Raw genomic sequence first — 19,949 nt, 5'->3', positions numbered from 1 at the left:
GAGGCCTTGCGTTTCATAAGGAAGGCGCCATGTCGCGCGTGTGTTTCGTGTATTTGCTCGAGTACGTCAAGGGCAAGGAAGCATTCACCAGCGTGAACATGAGAACACAGGCAACTCAGCGGCAAGGCAGGGGCACACGCAGTGACAGGCGGAGGCAGTCACAGTCGCAGAGACACAGTCAAGCGAACAAACACACACGCACACACGCACAATCAAACAGACAGACGCGCTCGCGTAACAAAGGAACACTTACACACACACACTTACACACACACACACACTTACACACACACACACACTTACACACACACACACACTTACACACACACGCGCGCACACACACACTCACACACACACACACACATGTGATGGATCAGGAAATGGGGGAGTAACCGGAGCGAGTGCCGCGCGCGTGCTTAACGGCGAGCAAGATGAGGCCAATCAAGGCGGCGCCACCAAGCACGCCGCCGATGATGGCGCCAGTGATGGGCGAGGGGTTCTTGTTGCCGTTGCTGGGCTCGTAGTGGAAGCTGACCTGCCCGTCGACGCCACACCCGACCTGCGTGCAGGCGGAGACGGTGATGAAGTAGTTCTGGTTCACGGCAAACTCAATCGCGCCGGGGAGCGCAAGCGTGGCGTTGGTAATGGTGGTGGTGTTGGTGGCAAGCAGGCGCAGGTGCGGCGTGGCGGCCTCGTACACGCTGACGTTGTAGTGGGTGATGTTGCAGCCGCCGGTACGGGGCACCGTCCACCACGCAGACACGCGCGATGCCTCGATGGACGTGACGTTGATGGTGGTGACAGATGCGGGCGCCGTGGCAAGGAAGAAGGTTGTTGTCGTGCTGTTCATGCACGGCGTGCCGCGGCCGCCGTTGAGGACAAGCGAATTGAGGATGGTGGCCGTGACGTGAGTGCACGTTGGCTGCACGTATCCGCCAAACGAGCGATCGTACGCGGGCACGTCCCTGAAATGCCACGTGCGCGTGTTGTCTGTCAGGGTCACGCTGCTGGTCATGGTCGTGATGATACCGAGCGGGAAGGGGGGCTCCACATGGAACTTGAGCAGGACGTCCGACGAGGTATCGTTGTTCCAGGGCAGGCTCACCGTAGTGTCGAGGATGAGGGTTGTGCAGCGCGTGTACCCTGCCTCGACCTGCATCAAGCTGGTGCTTTTGTTCGTGAAGTGCGTCTGTGCGCTGTACCAGATGTACTCGGGCCCAAGCGGGTTGCTGATGTAGGCAAAGTTGCCACCGGTCTGCGCCGTCACGGGGTCCTTGCCTGCGTCCTGCGTGGTGAGCACAATGTCGGCATCGGTCAGCTGCGCGTTGACCCAGGTGATGACTGGCTGGCCCACGTCGCCCGGGGCGAGGTAGAGCGTGTTGTTGAGCTGGTTTTGGCCGGCAGAGGATGCGTTGCATGCGCAGGCGAACTTGTTGGCGCCAGCCTGCTGAGCGAGCGGCGACAGGTGGCAGGTCTTGCCGCCCTGGATATCAGCGCCGTTCTGCACGCGCGTGCACGCGCCGATGCTTGCCAATCCGTGCTGCGGCAGGCACGCCAGCACAACTACAAGCGCAGCCATGCCCGCCATCATCACCATACGGCCAGAGGGCGCCATCGTGGTGGTACCTTGTGCGTGCGTGTGTGTGTGCGTGTGCGTGTGTGTGTGGGGGGGGGGGGGTGGAGAAATGATACCGAGGTGATCGCGCGTGTGTGGTGTTGTGTGTGGTGCGTCTTGCGTGGAATGAGGGTGGTTGTCTTCGCTTGTGCTTTCTTTCGATGGTGAATGACGATGACTCATCAACGGAAGGAAGGGCAAAAGACGAGGCGGCAAGCAAGCAAGCAAGCAAGTGAGCACGCACGCAAGGCAGCGTTCTTGCTCCACTGTGCACACGCGTCCACACGCACACACATCACACGCACATGCACACACATGGCACATGTACACACTCGCGTACACGCACATACCATGGTCTGGCTAGTGCGTCCACTTACGCCAGGCGCCAGCCATGTGGTGAACCCCGTAATCGCCAAAGCGAAACTTGTCGTAGGGGTGTGGGTACAGGACGGTGACGTGCTGCTGCTCCGCTGGAGACGACTGGTTGTACACGTGCGACACAAGGTCCGGCCCGCTCGTGGTGAAGATGTACACGTCCGAGAAGCGAGGCGGCACGTCCGGGCTGATGAACTGCGCGTATATGGCCTCGATGACCCGCCGGAGGAACGGGTGGTGGCGGCGCGCGCCAAACGCAAACTGGCCCAGCTGCGGGAACTCGCGGCTGCAGTCGATGTATGGCCAGGGCCACCGTCCGTACTGCCCGTGCTTCCGGCAGATGTCTGTGGGTATCATCTCCTCGTGCGGGAACACGGCTTCCTGGTCGAGCAGCGGCGCCAGTCCTTGCTCCAGCTCCACGTCCATGTCCAAGTAGAACCCGCCATAGTGGTACACCGCAAGCATTCGAAACAGATCGTACCTATAGAATGTGGGTTGGGAGAAGTAGGGGTGGGTGGTGGGAGGGGATGACAGTTCAGGGTGTGTGCGCGCGCGCGCGCGTGTGTGTGTGTGTGTGTTAGCTGCGGTGGTGATAAAAAAAAAGAGGGGACACATGCAACCAAACCAACACTAACACACACACACACACACACACACACACACACACACACACACACACACACACACACACACACACACACACACACACACACACACACAACCCTTGTCGAGAAAAGCGCATACAGCACATGCACCACCACCCCAACTTCCTCCTCATCCCATCTCACACGCACCGCTGCACGCGAAAGGGTCCAATAAGGTGGTCCCACATGAACTTGAGACGTGGGAAATGGGTGGCCACAAAGTCGTTCACCTCTTGGTCATCAAAGAGCATGTACTCAAAGTCAGGGTTGAGCCGTTGCATCTTGTGCAAAAACTTGTTGAAGCGTCCGCGTGGTCGGTGCGTCTTCCACGTCTGAATGATTCTCCTTGGAATCCCGCTGCTCGAATCGTTCACGGGAACCTCTGGCCAGCAAACTGATGCTACAAACGCCAGTTGCTGCTGCGTCTGCGGCTGCTGACGTTGTTCTTGCTGCTGTGTCTGTGTACTTATTTGCGGCTGTGGTGGTGGTGGTTGTTGTTGTACATCCTCCTTCTTCGTCTCTGCGTGTTTGCCAGGCGGGTGTTCCCAGTCACACCTGGCGTGACTAGTTCCATTTTCACCGTCATCCGTCGTACTCCTGTGAGTTTCATAAACACAGCCGTCATTACCATCATCGCCGCCATCGTGCCTGTTGAAGTATTTGCTGCCACCGTTGTGCGTGACAGCGAAAAGGGCGTCACTGGTGCACTCCATCATGGGTTCCCCCTCGCACGCGCCAAACGCGGTGCCAGCAGCTGCCGCAGCTTCTAAGCTCGTCATCCTCATCTCGGCCAGTTCACTGTCGTACAATGTGCGCGCAAACTCATTTCGCGCCACCCGCGCCGCTGCAGCCCCTCCACCACCTGCTGCTATGCTGAGCACCACGACACACACAACCACCATCCAACATGTTCCCGCTGGTGTTGCCACTGCTCGTCTTCGTCTCATCCTCCAGCTCATCATGTGTGTGCGTGTATGCGTGTATGTGTGTATGTGTGTATGTGTGTATGTGTGTGTGTGTGCCGAGTGTGTGTGTGTGTGTATGTGTGTATGTGTGTGTGTGCCGAGTGTGTGTGTGTGTGTGTATGTGTGTGTGTGTCACATCACAACATCATCACAACAAGAAGCAAGCAAGTGCACAAGCGAGACCATCGTCGCTCACTGCCAGTCCTTTCTGTGACGATTGGTTAATATCATTCGCAAATCGTCTGCATTGCAATCGTTGAGGATGACGATGATGACGAGGATGAACTTCCCAGCAGCGATTGTTGCCTGCGTCCTCGTCGCTGCTGCAGTTGTTGTTGCTGCAGCTGATGCGCGGACCGCACCCCGCAACAGCTCCAGCCAACCCAACATTGTCTTCGTGAGTGTGTGTGTGTGTGTGTGTGTGTGTGTGTGTGTGTGTGTGTGTGTGTGTGTGTGTGTGTGTGTGTGTGTGTGTGTGTGTGTGTGTGTGCTGTGTGTGTGTGTGTGTATGTGTGTGTGTGTGTGCTGTGATGTGATGTGGTAGAAGAGGTGGCTGGACTGGGATGGTTCTGTGGGTGCTGTTTTTTGTTTTGGTGCGTGTTCGTGAAGCATACACTCGCTGACAGCCGTGTTTGGTGCTGCCCATTCACTGCCTCCGTCTCCGTTTTTGTCATCAAATCACAACAGATTGTCATTGATGACCTCGGCTTTGATGATGTTGGCTTCAAGTCCCATCAAATCAAAACGGTGCAGCACTTGCGTGCGCGCGCGCGCGTGTGTACGTGTGTGTGTGTGTGCGTGCGCGTGTGTACGTGTGTATATGTGCGCATGCGTGAATTTTTGTGTGTGTGTACGTGTGTACGTGTGTGTGTGTACGTGTGTGTGCGTGTGTGTACGTGTGTGTGTGCGGTGTGCGGTGTTGTATGCAACCTCCTTAATCGTCTCACCCAGCACCCAAATCACCCGACTGAAATCACCCCTCTTTCAACCCTCGTCCGACCCACATGCAGCCCAACATTGATCAGTTGGCATCGGAATCATTGCTGTTGGAACGCTACTATCTGCAGGATGTCTGCTCACCAACCAGGCAAGTCGTTGCTCCATCACACCCGCTTCTTAAGCTCTGCTGTCGCGCACGCTTCGATGTTCATTACAACGTTGGGCTCACCCTCTAACTTCGTTGTTAACCACGTTCACATCAATTGCACACGCCGACCGCAGGGCCTCCATCTTGAGCGGCCGCTATGCCATGCACCACGGGTAAGGGGCGAGCTGCAGTTGTCTCGTGATGTTGATGAGCTGTTCATTATGTGTGTGTGTGTGTGTGTGTGTGTGTGTGTGTGTGTGTGTGTGTGTGTGTGTGTGTGTGTGTGTGTGTGTGGTTTGGGGACAGTGGTCTCAACTTGTGGCATTGCAACAAAGGGCGTCTCGTCTACGAACACCACCACCAACGTTGGCCTGTGGTGCTGCTTGTCTTCTCTGCAGCATCGTCAACTGGATTCCACCAAAAGACAGCTACGGCCTGCCTCTTAACCACACAACGCTCCCTCAGCTCCTCAAGAACGGCGGCTACGACACCCACGCCATCGGAAAGGTGTGCCTTGCATGCGTGTATTTTGTATGTGTGTTTGTGTGTGTATTGTGTGTGTTGTGTGTGTGTGTGTGTTGTGGCTGTGAGACTGCCTTTTGTACTGTGCTTTACTGAGGTCTTGTGTTTTGTTTCGTGTTTCTGTGTGCCGTGCATGAAGACACGCGTTTCCCACCCCTGACGCTTTGTTTGGTTGTCGCATCGATCTCCTTTGCTACAGTGGCACCTTGGGTTCTACAAATGGGACTACACCCCAACTTTCCGCGGTACGCCCACTGTGTGTGTGTGTGTGTGTGTGTGTGTGTGTGTCTGTGTCTGTGTCTGTGTCTGTGTCTGTGTCTGTGTCTGTGTCTGTGTCTGTGTCTGTGTGTGGGGGTGTCTACCGGCCTTGGCTGCTGTTGCTATCGTCTACTTTCCCTCCATGTTTGACCCTGAGATGTTTTGTGCTCAACAGGCTTCAACTCCTTCCTTGGGTACTACTCGGGTGGCGAAAACTATTTTACCCACAAGAACGGCCCCGCATATGACATGCACCGCGATCCCCTTCCAAGCTGTGGGCAAAACTGCAGCCAAATTGCATTTGACTTGCGTAAGTCATGTCTTGCGCACTGCGTGTGTGTGCGTGTGTGTGTGTGTGTGTGTGTGTGTGTGTGTGTGTGTGTGTGTGTGTATGTGTGCGTGTGCATGTGTGTGTGTGTATGTGTCTGTCTGTCTGTCCGTCTGTCTCTCTGTCTCTGTCTCTGCTTCTGTCTGTGTGCTTGCGAGCGCAATGGTTTCGTTTTGTTGGTTTGTGCTCACGCACATGAGCTCGCGGCTCACACCTGCCCCCTCCCTCCGTCCACATCATCGCCCCCACCCCACCGCGATCACCCTGCTGCACTGCGACCAGAGGGCCAGTACTCGACCACCATCTTCTCCGACGAGGCCGTGCGCGTCATTGACGACCATATTGGACCAAAGCCGCTCTTCCTCTACCTCGCCTACCAGGCCGTCCACGAACCCGCACAGGTGCGCATGTATGTATGCATGTATGTATGTGGCCATGAAATTGGGCAGTGCGTGCGCAGCTTCTTTTGTGACGTTACTGATCGTCTTCCTTCCACTCATAACCGCACACACACTCACACACTCTCTCTCATTTCAACACATACACGCTCACACATGTACGCACACATGCCCATACGGGCATGCACACACAACAGGCACCCCAGAGTTACATCGATCCATACACAGATCTCATCCCAGACGCACAGCGCCGCACCTTTGCAGGTGTGTGAGTACGAGAGAGACACAGAGAGAGAGAGAGAGAGAGAGAGAGAGAGAGAGAGAGAGAGAGAGAGAGAGAGTTGTGCGGTCCCTTGTCTCCAACACTCTTGTGCGACAAGTTGTATCCTTCTACTGCAGCTCATCCAAGAGTCACCCCGCGCTGTGTCTGTCTACCCTTCCCCTGCCCCGTCCACAAGGAATGCTGAGCTGTCTTGACGAAGGCATCGGCAACGTCACGCGCGCCCTCAAGCGGAATGGTCAGCTTATCATGTGCAGGGCTGGCCAAGTGTGTGTGTGTGCACATGTGTGCTTCGTGCATTGACTCTTGCTTGCGTGTGAATCCCTTGAACTGACTCACATGCCCACGCCACGACCACGTGTCTGACGCCAACAGGGTTCTACAACAACACGCTCATCGTCTTCACGACCGACAACGGCGGTCCCATTCTTGGCGGTGATTCTGTTGGTGCCCGCAATTACCCCATGAGGTGTGTGCGTGTGTGCGTGTACCTGCTTGATTGTTCCTGCTTGATTGCTTGCGCGTGTGTGTGCGTATACCTGCTTGATTGATTGCTTGCTTGTGTTCGTGTTCTTCGTCGTACATCCGCATGAGCTATGTGTCTCTCCATCTCATTGACACGCTGATCTCCATCTGTTGCGTCTCGCCGGCTCTGCTCTGCGTGCCTCCAGAGGTGGCAAGCACGCCGTCTACGAAGGAGGTACAACAACAACAGTGCTAATAGTATTTTGTTCGCACGCATTTCATTGCACGCAAGCATCGTCGTTGCAGCTTTGTTCCTTGCACGCATCCAGCATTTCCCCACCACACAAGATGTTCACGCCCCCCCCACACACACGTGCGCCCACAAACACACAAACACACACAAACACACACACACACATCACATACATCCTCAAACGCATCATTCATGCAGGCGTGCGCGGCATTGCATTTGTTCATCCTCCGCAAAACACGTTTGTTGAGACGGGTGCCGGGTATCACAACCTCATGCACGCCGCAGACTGGTTGCCGGTGCGTCACACCCACGCGTTTGTGTGTTGATGCATTTGCTTACTTTCACTGGCTTTTTTGTGGTCGTGTGTCGGTGACGGCCAGTGTGTGGGAAGGAGGTGGGGAGGACGCTTGGCAAGGGATTATCTTTGTTCACGGCATGATCGTGGTTGCTGTGCAATTCGCTCACACATGCAGGCATGCGAGCAGCACCAACAACATCATCATCAAACCCACATACGCACGCACACACACGTGACAACCGCTTGCATGCAAACAATAACGACTCACTTACACACGCACACACACGCACTCTCTCTCACGTTGACGCCTTGTGGACACTCACCGACATTTAGACGCTGTGCGATGCTGCTGGGGTCGAGTGCCACACGCAGCAGTCGCTTGACGGCGTGTCGCATTGGGACGCCATGACCACCAACACCAACAGCACGCTGCGCGGTGATGTTGTCCTCGGTAATGCAACAGACCTGTGCGACGCCACCAACTGTGGTTTTGCGTATCGCAAGGGCGACTGGAAGTTCATTCGCGGTACGGGCGGCATGCCCTTCAGCTGGTCCACACCCATGAACCAGTCAGGAGGTGTGTAGCGCTGTGCGCGTTTGCGTATGTGTGTATGTATGCGTATGTGCATGCATGTATGTATGCGTGAGCGTGTGTGTTGTGTTTGCATACATGTTTTATGTGCACAAGTGTATGTGTGTGGTTGTGGCTTTACTTTCTCTCCGTGCCTGCCTTTGCCCGACACATACATCAATTCTGCCATCCCTCTGTGCACGCTTCCCAGCGTGCGCTTCGCTTGTTGGCGCAGCCCACGTTTGCACGCACCTTCTCTCCCCATCGCTCACCCCCTTCTCACGTCGGTACACTCTGCGTGCGTGTCTTTAGGCAATTGCAACCTTGCGTACGGCCAGTGTGTGGATGGCGCTAGTCTGGGTCGTGTTACCGCCGCCACCGCCGCAGACTGCTGCTACACATGCACCAACACAACCAAGTGCACCTACTCCACCTTCCTGTAAGTGTTGTGTGTGTGCGTGCGTGTGTGTGTGCGTGTGTGTGTGTGTGTGTGTGTGTGTGTGTGTGTGTGCATGCGTGTGTTTGTGTGTGTGTGTGTGTGTGCTTCCTAGCAGTTTAGATGAACCGAAGTCATTGACGCTTCAGGAGCTTGCGCAATATCTCGGCTGCGAGCGTTCCGGCAAACCTCCACTATGAAACGCCGCAGAGTCGCGGAATGTGTCAATGGCGTTTAACGGGTCGTAGGCACGGCTCCCCTGGTGGCGCGGATTAACTCAGCTTATCAGTGTTTCACGTATGTGGCGAATCGCTCTCCCGTTGGCGAATCAATGACAGCCAGTGTGTGTGTGTGTGTGTGTGTGTGTGTGTGTGTGTGCATGCGTGTGTTTGTGTGCGTGTGTGTGTGTGCGTGCGTGTGTGTGTGTGTGTGTGTTTGTGTGCGTGTGTGTGTGTGTGTGTACATGCTGTGGTTTTACCTTGCTACTACCGCTGCTGTTGCTGTTGCTGCTGTACGCTTGTCCACCCCTCCCTTGCTTCTTGCACTTCAGGCGCAATGCCCCCCCCCCCCCCCACAACACGGCAGAGCGAATCAGACCAGCAACAACTGCCTCCTGTTTGCGTCCTCCACTGCCAGCACCCTCGACACCAACTGCATTTCGGGTGAGCACCGAAGCAGAGACGCGAGTTGCTTGCTTGCTTTTGTTGCTTGTTTTTGTTTTGCTGGTGTGTGTGCGCGCGTGTGTGTTTGTGTGTATGTGTGTATGTGAGTATGTGTGTATGTGTGTATGTGTGTGTATGTGAGTATGTGTGTGTATGTGTGTATGTGTGTGTATGTGAGTATGTGTGTGTATGTGTGTATGTGCGCGCGTGTGTCTTGCGTGCTCTTGTGAGCCTTGACCTTGATGTTGCCGATTGAGCTTGCCCGACGCTCTTCTGTTTTCAAGTCGCACCCGTTCATTCACCCCCAACACGACGCACCGCAACGCATTTGCGGCGGCCCTCCCTTTCATGCATGCAGGCGCGCATGATCCAAAACAGGTGCCGTACACAACGCTGAATCCGCTCGGATACCAGCTCTTCAACATCGCCCAGGATCCAAACGAGCACACGGACGTGAGTTCGCACTTGGTGCAGTGTGTACGAGCAGTGTGGGGCGAGGGTTTATCAATGGGTCGAGGGTGATGTGCGGTTCTTTGTGTCATCCAATCTTTGTACACATTCACACGCACACGCGCTCATGCACACGCACACGCGCTCATGCACACGCACACGCATATACGCACACACACACACACATGCGCATACCCACACATGCGCATACACACACGCACGCACACACACGCATACGCAGGTTGCTTCGTCGCATGCAGACGTGGCCAAGCAGATGAACAGCGAGCTTGACTCCATCTTGCAATCCTACGTGCAGGCGCAAAACGACCCCAACTGCCCTTTCCCGTAAGTCACGTATCCTCCTTGCTCGTGTGTGTACAGGGGTGTAGGGGGGATGTGGACAGACACGAGGCACAGGGTGAAGGCAGGCGATGCGCATGGGTTGTGTCGTGCATGGCGTGTTCACACTGGCTCGCACTGCATTCCATGCTGGTTTCCCCTTCGTGCTTGTCCTTTTTGTCTTGCAACGGTTCAACTTCAGGACGAGCGGGTGGCCGCAGACGCGATATGGACCTGTGATGGTGCCGTGGTGTTAAGTGAGCGCACGCGGACTCTCCCTGTGTACGCTGTTGCTTGTGCTGTTGGAATGGGTGTGCTCTTTGCTGGCAGTTACACAACACAACACAACAGAACAACAACAGCGGTGACAACCGCTTGAAGCACGACACCTGAGGGAAAGAGACGGCAGGAGGGTTGTTGTTGTTTAAGTTGTTGTTGTTGTTGTTTAATTGTTGTTGTTGTTGTTGTTGTTGTTTAATTGTTGTTGTTGTTGTTGCTGTTGTTGTTGTTGTTGTTGTTGGTGTTGTTGTTGTTGTTTAGGTTGCTGCTGCTGTTGTTGTTGTTTAATTGTTGTTGTTGTTTAAGTTGTTTAAGTTGTTGTTGTTTAAGTTGTTGTTGTTGTTGTTGTTGTTGTTGTTGTTGTTGTTGTTGTTGCTTGAGTGAAACCACTGATGTCGGCACGCACATGCTGGTGAGAAGCCTGCCTGCAATGTTTGCATGTCAACACACATCAATCCCGGGTGCTTCATTCTTCGCATCAATGGATACGAGCAAGCGCTCCAGCAACGCAGTGCCACTTTTGCACTTTCGAGTGGACACAACACGGGAAGGAACGAAACATCTCAACAGAGGAATGTCATATGGTCTTCGACGAGCAGTTATGTAACACAACAGCATACCAAACATGAGTGAGGAGAACAACAGCGTAGGATCGTGTGAACTGGTGCGACGAAAATTGGGTGTTGGTGGTGCAAGGGTGAAGAGCGTTCAGAAACACGGTTGCCAACAACATCAGCAGAACAAAAAGAGAAAAGAACAGCAGTGGTTTTGGAGCTTCTCAATCACCCGCATTCAACACACGACCACATTGAAAACGCTTCAGCCAACAGTCAGCGCGGTGGGTTCGGCGTTGGCCCCTCCTTCCTGAGCCTTTGCTGCTTGCTCCTCAGCACCACTGCCATGACGATATCCAAAACAGGACAGCATGGATGCCTTTGAGAACTGCAGGTGTGAGTGGACAAACTCCCGCCACGTCTGTCGCGCGTTCTTGTGGATACCAAGCCGCTCTCGCAGTTCGTGGATGCGCTCAAAGTCAGCACTCAACGTCTGGAACGCCTGATCTGACCCACCCTTGTCTGGGTGCTCCTTCAGTGCGTGGGCTTTGTACTGGCGCCGGAACGCCTCGGCATCAGCGTGGCCAGTGAGCTGATATTTGGCGCTCAGCGCCTTCAACTCCTTTTGGTCGGCGCGCTTGCTCGGATCGCCAAACACCGAGCCCCACGCCCAGCGCACAATCCGCCCTGCGCAGTAGGCGGCGATTGGCGTCAGCACAAATGGTACAACGGCGCCAGCAACGCTCATGGCTGCAGCCGCCCCTGTTGTCATGGCCATGCTGGCCTGCATCGCTGCATTTGTGCCGACATGTGCCATGAAGGTTGTGCCAGACGTGGCGATAGCCTTGCTCGCACCCAAGGCCACCTGCTCCTTGGTGCGCACGCTCGTGTCGGCCTCATCCTTGTACGCGCGCAGCGTGTTGTTGCACTCGATGAGCGCGTTTGCAGCACACGCCACACCAAGCCCAGGCACGTTTGCCACTGCCGCCGCTGCACGCGCGAAGCCGGATGCTTCAAGCGCAGCACCCAACACGCGTGGAATGGTGATGCTGCCTGTATGCGCGGCTTTGAGGCCCGTATCGGCCACACGCTGCACCCTTGTGCGTTTGTCGTTTGGGCCTTTGACCGTGAGCTCACGAACAGCTACTGCAGCCAGGATGGCTGCGCTGGCAGCCGTGTGAGTGTGGACCGCTCCGCAAACTGTCGCGGCAGCCGCTGCTGTTGTATTCACGATGCTGCTGCAACTCTTTGCGATCCGGTACCGCGTGGCTGTTGTTGGGCTACCCTGCCCCTCCTTTTCCCCGCTGTCCGACCCAACGTCGCCAGTACCCGAGTCTGGACCATCCTGACCATCAACCACACCACCACCACCACCACCACCACCACCACCACCACCACCACCACCACCACCACCACCACCACCACCACCACCATCATCATCATCATCATCATCATCATCATCATCATCATCATCATCATCATCATCATCATCATCATCACCATCATCATCACCATCATCATCATCATCATCATCATCGTCATCATCATCATCATCATCATCCTGGTGATCAGCACGCTTCAAGCTGTCAGTAGCACCCTGCATGCTGTGCCCACTTGCCTCCTCCTTGTCGTCATCGACGGTCTTTACTCGGCTTCGCTTGGCACCCTTCGCATGGCTCCCAGCGCTTTCGGTGGCTCCATCGTGTGTGCGCCTTTCTGTAGTGCGCACGCTGCTGCGTGAGTTCGATGCAGTACGTGACGAGCCTCTGAGTTGCTTCAGTGGGGTGTCCTTGCTGTCTTGCGGTTCTGGTTGGTGGCGCACGCGAGTACGTCGACGTCGTAACCCGGTGTTTGGCTCTGTCTCATCCAACTGCCAGCGTTGCTGTTTCTGACCTTTGTGCTCCGTTCCATGCCCTTGCTGCTGTTCATCCGCCTTCTCGCTCTCCCCCTTCCTTTGCTGCCCCTTCTTCTTGCCTTTGTTCTCGCCCTGCTCCTTGTCCTTCTTCTGCCAGTCATCCAAGTGCCATCGCACAACTTCACCTGCGCATGCCACGCCGGCAGCCATGAGCACACCCATGGGTGACAGCCCATCCTTGGACATGTTCTCAACGGCGGTACCGTTACCAAACGCCTCTGTTGCACGAAGCACAAGCTGCTGCGCCTTGTCCCAGGCCCCCAGCCGCATGGCGTGGTCCTCCTTCAGCTCATCTTTTGTCTTCTTCGACGTGGCGGCGTCAATCGCCTGCACAAGCTCGCTGCCAATGGCAGTGCCAAGGACGCCGAGGCTGCGACGTGCCCCGTCACTAAGCGCAAATGTCTTTGCCCTTTTCGTCGCTTGCTGTTGCCCTTGCTCTTTCCGAGCAGAGCCGGCCCTCTTCTGCTTGCGCTCGGCGATCTTGCCCTGCCGTTTTCGCTGCGTTGTAACCTTCTTTCTCCCAGCACCAGCACCTGCGGACAGCGCTTTGCCCACGGAGAAGCGACCGTCAGCGTCATGGAAACTCGTGAACGACGTGCGACGCGCTGCCTGTGCGTCTGCAAACAGGACAGCTGCATTGACATGTGTCAGGTCGTCCTCGGTGCTGATTCCAACGCCACGACGGCGGGCAGTGGCTCTAGCCCTCTTGCCAGGCAGCCGAGGCACTCGGCTGCTCGCACCCTTGCGGGGTACAATGGCATGTATGGTGATGGGCAGCTTGATCATCCCCGCCAGTGACGCCGATATCGTCGTGTCCACCTCAATGATTGCGTGGCTGTTGGCGTGCATGTGCGAATGCGTTTGTGAACAAGTGTGTGTGTGTGTGTGTGTGTGTGTGTGTGTGTGTGTGTGTGTGTGTGTGTGTGTGTGTGTGTGTGTGTGTGTGTGTGTGTGTGTGTGTGTGTGTGTGTGGGTGTGTGTGTGTGGGGGTGTGTGTGGGGGTGTGTGTGGGTGTGTGTGTGGGTGTGAATGTGTGCGTGCGCTGCAGCCCTGGGAATGTGTCTGGGGCAAACACAGCAGTGCTGTCATGCTATGGCATCCACTGGACGAAACCCAAGAAGCACGACACTCACCAGTCGTCTCTGTTGAAGACGGTGACTACTTCAAGGGCTGCAAACACGGCAGCGCCACGGCCTGCCTCCTGCGCCTCCAAGATGCTTTGCACAAGGGTCCTGGTTGTGTCCTGCGCAATTTCGGCACCGTTGTCCCATACGGCGTCGAGAGACACATCAGCTGCCAGAAACGCAGTCAGCACACCGTGGAGCGCAGCCTGGCCACCGCCTGAGTGAAAGAGTGATGGTGGTGTGTGCGTGCATGTGAGCGTGTGTGCGTGCATGTGAGCGTGTGTATGTGTGTGTGCACGTCAGGTCTGTGAGTCGAGACACGCCCGTGGGTTGCATGAAAAAGCGCATGGAAGTGGACCAAATTACGCACACTCGCAGCCACTTGCCCGTGCGCAAAGATGAATGTGGTGCGGGCAACGCACACACACACACACACCTGCACGCACACACGCACCTAGCTCCTTGGTTGCCTTTTTGGCAGCTTTCGTTGTGATGAGGGATGACGTGGCAGGGGACTGGGACGCCTTTCGTTTTGCGTGATGGAGCTCCTGCTCGACGCGCGTGTGGTCCTGATGCCAGCCCTCCTTGTCAATGTTGACGAGCTTGATGCAATTGATGTACGAGCCTGCACCCGGTCCGTACTCAAAACGTCGCACGCTGATGACGACATCTCGTCCACTTGTTTTGGCGCTGCTCAAGCTCAGGGTTCGTGCTGGTGGAAGGTGCTGCTTCAACAGCGCAGCACGCTGTCGCGGAGACATGGAGCGTAGCTTGCATTTCGAGCCGCGTTTACTTTTCACGTACAAGTCTCCATACTCGTCGACGTGGATCGCCGAGGATGGCGGTGGCAGAGACGCCGGTGCCGTGGTTGTGTCCATGGTGTTTGTTTGGGTTTGGAGGACAGGAAGTGTTGTTTCAGTCGTGCAGTGTTGCCTCTGGCGTTTAGCGGCGAGCAGTGGAGTGGAACAGTTGAAGAGTCGACGGGGGTTGCTGTCGTGTCGCTGTTGCCTTGATGCTGTCGTGTTGATGGCACGAGATGGACCTGGATGAGACAAAGCAGCACCTTGTGACACAACAGCGCCCTTGCAGCAAGAAGCAAAGCAAGCACTCACTGTCTCTGGTGGTGGTGGTGTTTCTGTGTTTGTGTTTCTGCGTTTCTTGTGTGTGACTGTATCAAATCTTGGTCATGCCATTCCCAATTTTCTCCAAAGCAGTAGTCCTTTCAGGAGACACCACTCCCGCTTGCTGACTCGCTTGCTGCTTGCTTGCTAGCTTCTTTGCTCGCCAATTCTCCCTGTTCTCCCTCGCCGCTGTGTGTCGCTAGTTGCGACTGCCGAGCGCACGAGAGCAGCACGCTCACGTCATAACCGGGTAGAACCCACTGCAGGTTCGTTCACGAAGTCAAACGTAAGCTGGGAGCCTGTACTGCGATGTGACGTGACTGTTTGTTTGCGTCTGAGAGGGGGGGGGGGGCATGCACACGACCCCTGTGAACAACACAACAACCGAAAGAACGGGGGAAGTAGCAAAGATGTACGAAGAAAAGCAAGAAGAAGAAAAGCAAGGAGGGAGGAGAGAAGCCAGGGATGTGGCAATAGAACAAAGATAGCTGCTACAAATAAAACGCACGCTGCACACAAACGGTCCGTGGCCACGAAGGAACACAAACAACCAAGCTTATGACAGGGTAAATGTGTGTGTGTACGTGCGTGTTGAAGATAATGCGAGAGAAGAGGTAGTCGTGTGTTGGTGGGTCAACGGTTGATGCTTGAGCTGGAACTGGCTGGTGACGAGGAGAAATGTGTTAACATAAGGGACGGTGGAAAAAGACAATAGAGATGATTGATGCGCTGGTGTTGCCAAGGTGCGCCTTGCATGTTTGAGGAAGTGTGGCATTGGCGGGCTTTTATCGACGCGTGCCGCACATGCTACAGAACTTGGCCTGCTCCATAAACCGCGTCCCACACTCCGCTGCAGTTGAGTGGACACGTGTGAGTGAGTAAGAAGAGGGGGGTCGGTCGGTGTGTGAGTGCATGGAGAGTGCGGGTACTTTCGTGTGTGTGTGTGTGTGTGTGTGTGTGTGTGTGTGTGTGTGTGTGTGTGTGTGTGTGTGTGTGTGTGTGTAGTACACGTGTGTTGTCCGCCATGACATGTGGCGACTTACTGCAGAAAAGCTTCTTGTGCTGGGAGCCCTGCAACGCCTCGCCGCAGTGTCCGCAATACTTTGGCCGTGCAGCCGACCCAATCCTGCACACACACACACACACACACACACACATGTCTATGAGTGGGATGCACAGGGCACAAGGCACAAGGCACAGGATGGGGTGTACGGCAAACAGTTGGTGCAGCCAGGCGGGCTGCTGCGCCTTCATTTTCTTCCTACCGGTGTGCACGGTTGCTGCCCATGCTGCTTGCACTGCCATGACGGTTGTTCCTGCATTTATGTTAACGCGGCCAGCCAGGTCAACGTGCGTGAGTACTTGAGAACGTTTGAGGCGTGTGGTGTTGCGGGCACCGTGCCAACAACACAAAAACTAGGCAAACATTTGTACTTGGGAGTGCTACTTGCGCCAGCACCAGCAGCACCACCACGACCACCACCCGCCTTCCTTCTCTCACCACCCTCACCACCACGCCATGGCAGCAGCACCTGTGTCGCGCTGCGCCCTCGAGCAGTTCGTCGTCTGGCGGCGGCCGCTCCCGGTTGAACGGATATGCGCTGGTGGATTTGAGGTGGATTTGGGGTGAGTGGTGAGCGGGAACGAAAAGGAGGTGTGGGGGGGGGGGGAGAGGAGAAACAGGGGAGGAGCAAGATAGAAACACGCTGATGGACAGACAGACAACGCGGGCAGAGAGGAAGAGAGGAAGAGAGGAAGGGAGGGAACGGTAAACAAACACGAGCTCGGCAAGCAAAGGCACAGACACAAACACAGACACAAACACAGACACACACGCACGCACGCGCAAGCACCGGAAACAGCACAACCCTGTCCTCACCGCGAGTCAAGGAGGGTCATGCCAGCATCTGCGTCCTGGAACGAGACGTTGCTGCGGGGACGACTGGTCGGTGTGCTGCTGGCGGTGCTGTTGTTATGGCTGCTCGATGCAGACGGAGGGCGGCCAGCGCGACGCGTCCCGCTGGTGATTCGGACCCACATGTGGGGTGGGGGAGAGAGCGGGAGGCATGCGATGGATGGGACGTACGTGTGTGTGTGTGTGTGAACGAAGAGAGATGGAAGAGGTGGAAGGAAGAGAAGGAGGAAGCCACAGACGCAGGAACACAGAGGCACACATCAAACGCCAGCGTGTATACCGTACCGGCCTGATGGTTTTGTTGGATGCGAGCCCGGTGGCGGACGCGGTGCACGGCCATCCGCCCGCACTGTCTCGGGTCTGGTCGTGTGTATGTGTGTGTATGTGTGTGCGTGAGAGAGAGAGAGCGTGTGTGTGTATGTGTGTGTATGTGTGCGTGTGTGTGGCGTTTCGAGGGAGCAGGAGATGGCAATGTGCACTCTCACAATCGCGCACGTCACTGATGTCCACACACAGCAAGCGCACGACCATCACAACAACAACAACTTAAACAACAACAACAACAACTTAAACAACAACAACAACAACACTTAAACAACAACAACAGCAACTTAAATAACTTAACCAACAACAACAACAACAACAGCAGCAGCATACCTTGCTGCAGGTGCTGCCCTTGGTGTTCGCTGGACGGCTGCGGACTGGTGTCGTGTCGGGGTTGTGGACGTGGACCCGGGCCGCCGCAGCGCTGGCGATGGCGGTGGTGAATGATGGCGGGGAAGGGGGGTGAGTGCGATAGTGATGACATTGTGAAGCGGTCATGCACTGGCGCCGCAGTCTCATCCACACACACACACACACACACACACACACACACACACACACACACACACACACACACACACACACACACACACACACACACACACACATCCGTGCGCACATTCACGCACACACACACACACACATCCACGCGCACATTCACGCACACACACACACACACATCCACCCATGCGATCGAGACATCACGTACATGGCGGCTTGTATGCTGTTCGTCGCTTCATCCTCTCCATTGCCTCGGGGTCTTTTGCCGCATTCTTCTTGATGCGCTCCCGTTTGCTCTGCACACACAAACAAACGCAAAAGCACGCGCGCATAAGTTTGAGCTTGCCTCGAATGATAGCGAGCACAGTGACACACACGCACACAAACACACAGACACAGGCACACACAAGTCTTCCACCTTTTCTTCGCAGAATTTGACGTGTCGCTCTGCCGCGTCTTCGTTGAACCGTCGAGAACATATAGGGCACTGGCAAAGAGCAGGTCAGAAGCACAGAAGCACAGAAGCACACACATATATATATATATACACACACACACACACACACACAAGTACACATACATACACAAGCACATCGTGAGGTGCGTGTCTTTTGATGAATTGAGAGTGTCTCTAGTGCTGGCACTGCACCAGCAGCTTGTCACCCAAAACAGGTCAAGCCTGCCCTCGTTGTCATCCAACCATGAAGCACTTGCTCGCCCTCCTGTAGACCAAACTAGCGCAGTGGATCATCGGACCTTCACGTAGTCTGGGTTCTCGGACGGCGGCGGTGGCGGGAGACTTGACACGTCACCGCCCTCGTTGATGAACTTCTGCACCTTTCGCGCTGCGCGAATGTTTTGGATAAACTGCTTGTGCTTTTCCCGCCAGTCCTAAACAGTGAATACACGGATGGTTTTGGGCGGGGGGGGGGGGGTTGCATGGGGGTGAGATGGAGGCGCAGTGCAAGCATACAGCGAGACACGTGTGAACACACCTGCATGTTCAGATACACACACACATATACACAGGCAGGCATACACACAGACACAGGTACACACAGACACACACCGCTTTCTTCTTTGTGGATCCAACGGGTTTGTTCGAGTGCGAGGGTGGGTTCTTCTTGCGGGCTGGCGTGGGTGCCTTCTTCCCTTCTCCTTCTCCCACGCGTTGCTTGGAGCTCTCGAAGGTACCGCGCCGAGCTGCGTTGGCGGTGGTGCGCTGACAGATTGGCGCATGCTTGGCCTGCAATCGCACCACCACCACAACCACAACCACAGCCACCAGCAGGGATCAGAAACAGTGAAGCAACGCGCATTGCACTCGTCAAATACACACACACACATTTCCTCCAGGCAGATCTGCGCCCTCACAGCAAACAGCACACGCACGCACGCACGCACTCATACACACACACACTCACTCACTCACTCACCAGTGCTTTGGGATTGAACGTGCGGTTGCAGGTGGGGCATGGCGAAAGCTGCACTTGCTCTACCGGTGGCTCGATCTGAAGCATTACCGTTAAACACACACACACACACATGCACACACACACACACAAGATAGTGGTTACGGAGAAGAAGAAGGTGCACGCGCGCGCAAGAGGCGATGACGGGGGGGGGAGGCAGCACGTGACGGTGCAGCAGTTGTGGCCCTGATGCAGATCAATCACAGAGGCACACGCACACACACACACACACGAACGCATGCAACAGCAGACCTGCTCAAAGTCGATCTCGCCGTTGTAGTCGCTCATCTTGGCAGCGCAGGGAGTGAATCAAGTGGCGGCACAGCAGTCCACAGTGCGCACGTTGATCAAGCCGGCTGGCAGTGCTGTGTGCGAGACAAACGAGGTCTTGAAGTGTCTTCCGTCGTCGTCAACCACACAGCAACAGACCGCCAAAGCAACAACACACAACAGACAGCCAACGTTCAGCTCGGGTGCGTCTGCATTCCCGGTGGCCCACTCACCGCTCCTGAGATTGCTCCCCACCACACACCCAATATTCTGCCTTTTGAAAAACGTGTCTGACCCAAATAAACATTTTTGCAACGACCCCGTCCTCCCCACCACACTGCACAACCCCTGCCCTCGCCCACCAACCCCTCCCCACTCCAACGATGGCATCCATCCACACCACTCCCGATCAAATCTCTCCTGAAGACTTGGTCGATACCCTCGGTGCGCACTTGTCATCCCCACGTCTCTTGCCCACAACCAACAGCCTTCATGTGGTGTTCAAGTGTTCCCCTGCCTGGCTGTCCC

The 19,949-nt window shown here is 55.6% G+C and overlaps 5 protein-coding genes across 5 annotated transcripts; 1 reads left to right on the top strand and 4 right to left on the bottom strand.

Moving 5' to 3' along the window:
• Positions 1–32: 32 nt before the first annotated feature.
• On the bottom strand, positions 33–1,775 carry PTSG_04075 (uncharacterized protein). Its single transcript, XM_004994914.1, has one exon. The coding sequence runs from the start codon at positions 1,613–1,615 to the stop codon at positions 374–376; it is 1,242 nt and encodes a 413-aa protein (XP_004994971.1). The 5' UTR covers positions 1,616–1,775; the 3' UTR covers positions 33–373.
• Positions 1,776–1,935: 160 nt separating this feature from the next.
• Positions 1,936–3,636, bottom strand: PTSG_04074 (uncharacterized protein). The gene is made up of 2 exons (XM_004994913.1): positions 2,785–3,636; positions 1,936–2,471 (listed from the first exon to the last, which is right to left on the bottom strand). The coding sequence occupies exons 1-2, from the start codon at positions 3,594–3,596 to the stop codon at positions 1,976–1,978; spliced, it is 1,308 nt and encodes a 435-aa protein (XP_004994970.1). The 5' UTR covers positions 3,597–3,636; the 3' UTR covers positions 1,936–1,975.
• A 243-nt stretch (positions 3,637–3,879) lies between these two features.
• On the top strand, positions 3,880–10,203 carry PTSG_04073 (uncharacterized protein; the record flags this gene model as incomplete). Its single annotated transcript, XM_004994912.1, has 19 exons — positions 3,880–3,996; positions 4,287–4,346; positions 4,610–4,623; positions 4,821–4,859; positions 5,085–5,193; positions 5,408–5,453; positions 5,642–5,776; positions 6,077–6,195; positions 6,390–6,456; positions 6,651–6,710; positions 6,848–6,941; positions 7,144–7,172; positions 7,389–7,486; positions 7,822–8,065; positions 8,372–8,498; positions 9,081–9,157; positions 9,516–9,610; positions 9,849–9,952; positions 10,149–10,203. The coding sequence occupies 19 exons, from the start codon at positions 3,880–3,882 to the stop codon at positions 10,201–10,203; spliced, it is 1,689 nt and encodes a 562-aa protein (XP_004994969.1).
• A 479-nt stretch (positions 10,204–10,682) lies between these two features.
• PTSG_04072 (uncharacterized protein) lies at positions 10,683–14,955 on the bottom strand. Its single transcript, XM_004994911.1, has 3 exons — positions 14,273–14,955; positions 13,828–14,035; positions 10,683–13,529 (listed from the first exon to the last, which is right to left on the bottom strand). Exons 1-3 carry the CDS (start codon positions 14,694–14,696, stop codon positions 11,045–11,047), a joined length of 3,117 nt encoding a protein of 1,038 aa, XP_004994968.1. The 5' UTR covers positions 14,697–14,955; the 3' UTR covers positions 10,683–11,044.
• Positions 14,956–15,229: 274 nt separating this feature from the next.
• Positions 15,230–19,712, bottom strand: PTSG_04071 (uncharacterized protein). The gene is made up of 13 exons (XM_004994910.1): positions 19,404–19,712; positions 19,116–19,190; positions 18,749–18,925; positions 18,436–18,570; positions 18,098–18,166; positions 17,888–17,975; positions 17,512–17,602; positions 17,140–17,214; positions 16,819–16,959; positions 16,472–16,540; positions 16,205–16,255; positions 15,983–16,065; positions 15,230–15,789 (listed from the first exon to the last, which is right to left on the bottom strand). The coding sequence occupies exons 1-13, from the start codon at positions 19,437–19,439 to the stop codon at positions 15,725–15,727; spliced, it is 1,155 nt and encodes a 384-aa protein (XP_004994967.1). The 5' UTR covers positions 19,440–19,712; the 3' UTR covers positions 15,230–15,724.
• Between the last annotated feature and the right edge of the window lie 237 nt (positions 19,713–19,949).

This window comes from Salpingoeca rosetta, assembly GCF_000188695.1.
Source record: "Salpingoeca rosetta unplaced genomic scaffold supercont1.9, whole genome shotgun sequence".
In the NCBI taxonomy this organism is placed as follows: Eukaryota; class Choanoflagellata; order Craspedida; family Salpingoecidae; genus Salpingoeca; species Salpingoeca rosetta.
Note: the sequence above shows the minus strand (reverse complement) of the source record. Positions and strands in the feature narration are given on the sequence as shown.

Coding starts and splice junctions, on each gene's coding strand:
- PTSG_04075 (XM_004994914.1), bottom strand. CDS start 1,615: ATGGCGCCCTCTGGCCGTATGGTGATGATGGCGGGCATGGCTGCGCTT.
- PTSG_04074 (XM_004994913.1), bottom strand. CDS start 3,596: ATGATGAGCTGGAGGATGAGACGAAGACGAGCAGTGGCAACACCAGCG. Junction 2,472..2,784: donor GGACCCTTTCGCGTGCAGCG/GTGCGTGTGAGA, acceptor CACATTCTATAG/GTACGATCTGTTTCGAATGC.
- PTSG_04072 (XM_004994911.1), bottom strand. CDS start 14,696: ATGGACACAACCACGGCACCGGCGTCTCTGCCACCGCCATCCTCGGCG. Junction 14,036..14,272: donor AAAGGCAACCAAGGAGCTAG/GTGCGTGTGTGC, acceptor TCTTTCACTCAG/GCGGTGGCCAGGCTGCGCTC. Junction 13,530..13,827: donor GTCTTCAACAGAGACGACTG/GTGAGTGTCGTG, acceptor GCACGCCAACAG/CCACGCAATCATTGAGGTGG.
- PTSG_04071 (XM_004994910.1), bottom strand. CDS start 19,439: ATGAGCGACTACAACGGCGAGATCGACTTTGAGCAG. Junction 19,191..19,403: donor GCGAGATCGACTTTGAGCAG/GTCTGCTGTTGC, acceptor GTAATGCTTCAG/ATCGAGCCACCGGTAGAGCA. Junction 17,976..18,097: donor TCAAATTCTGCGAAGAAAAG/GTGGAAGACTTG, acceptor TTGTGTGTGCAG/AGCAAACGGGAGCGCATCAA.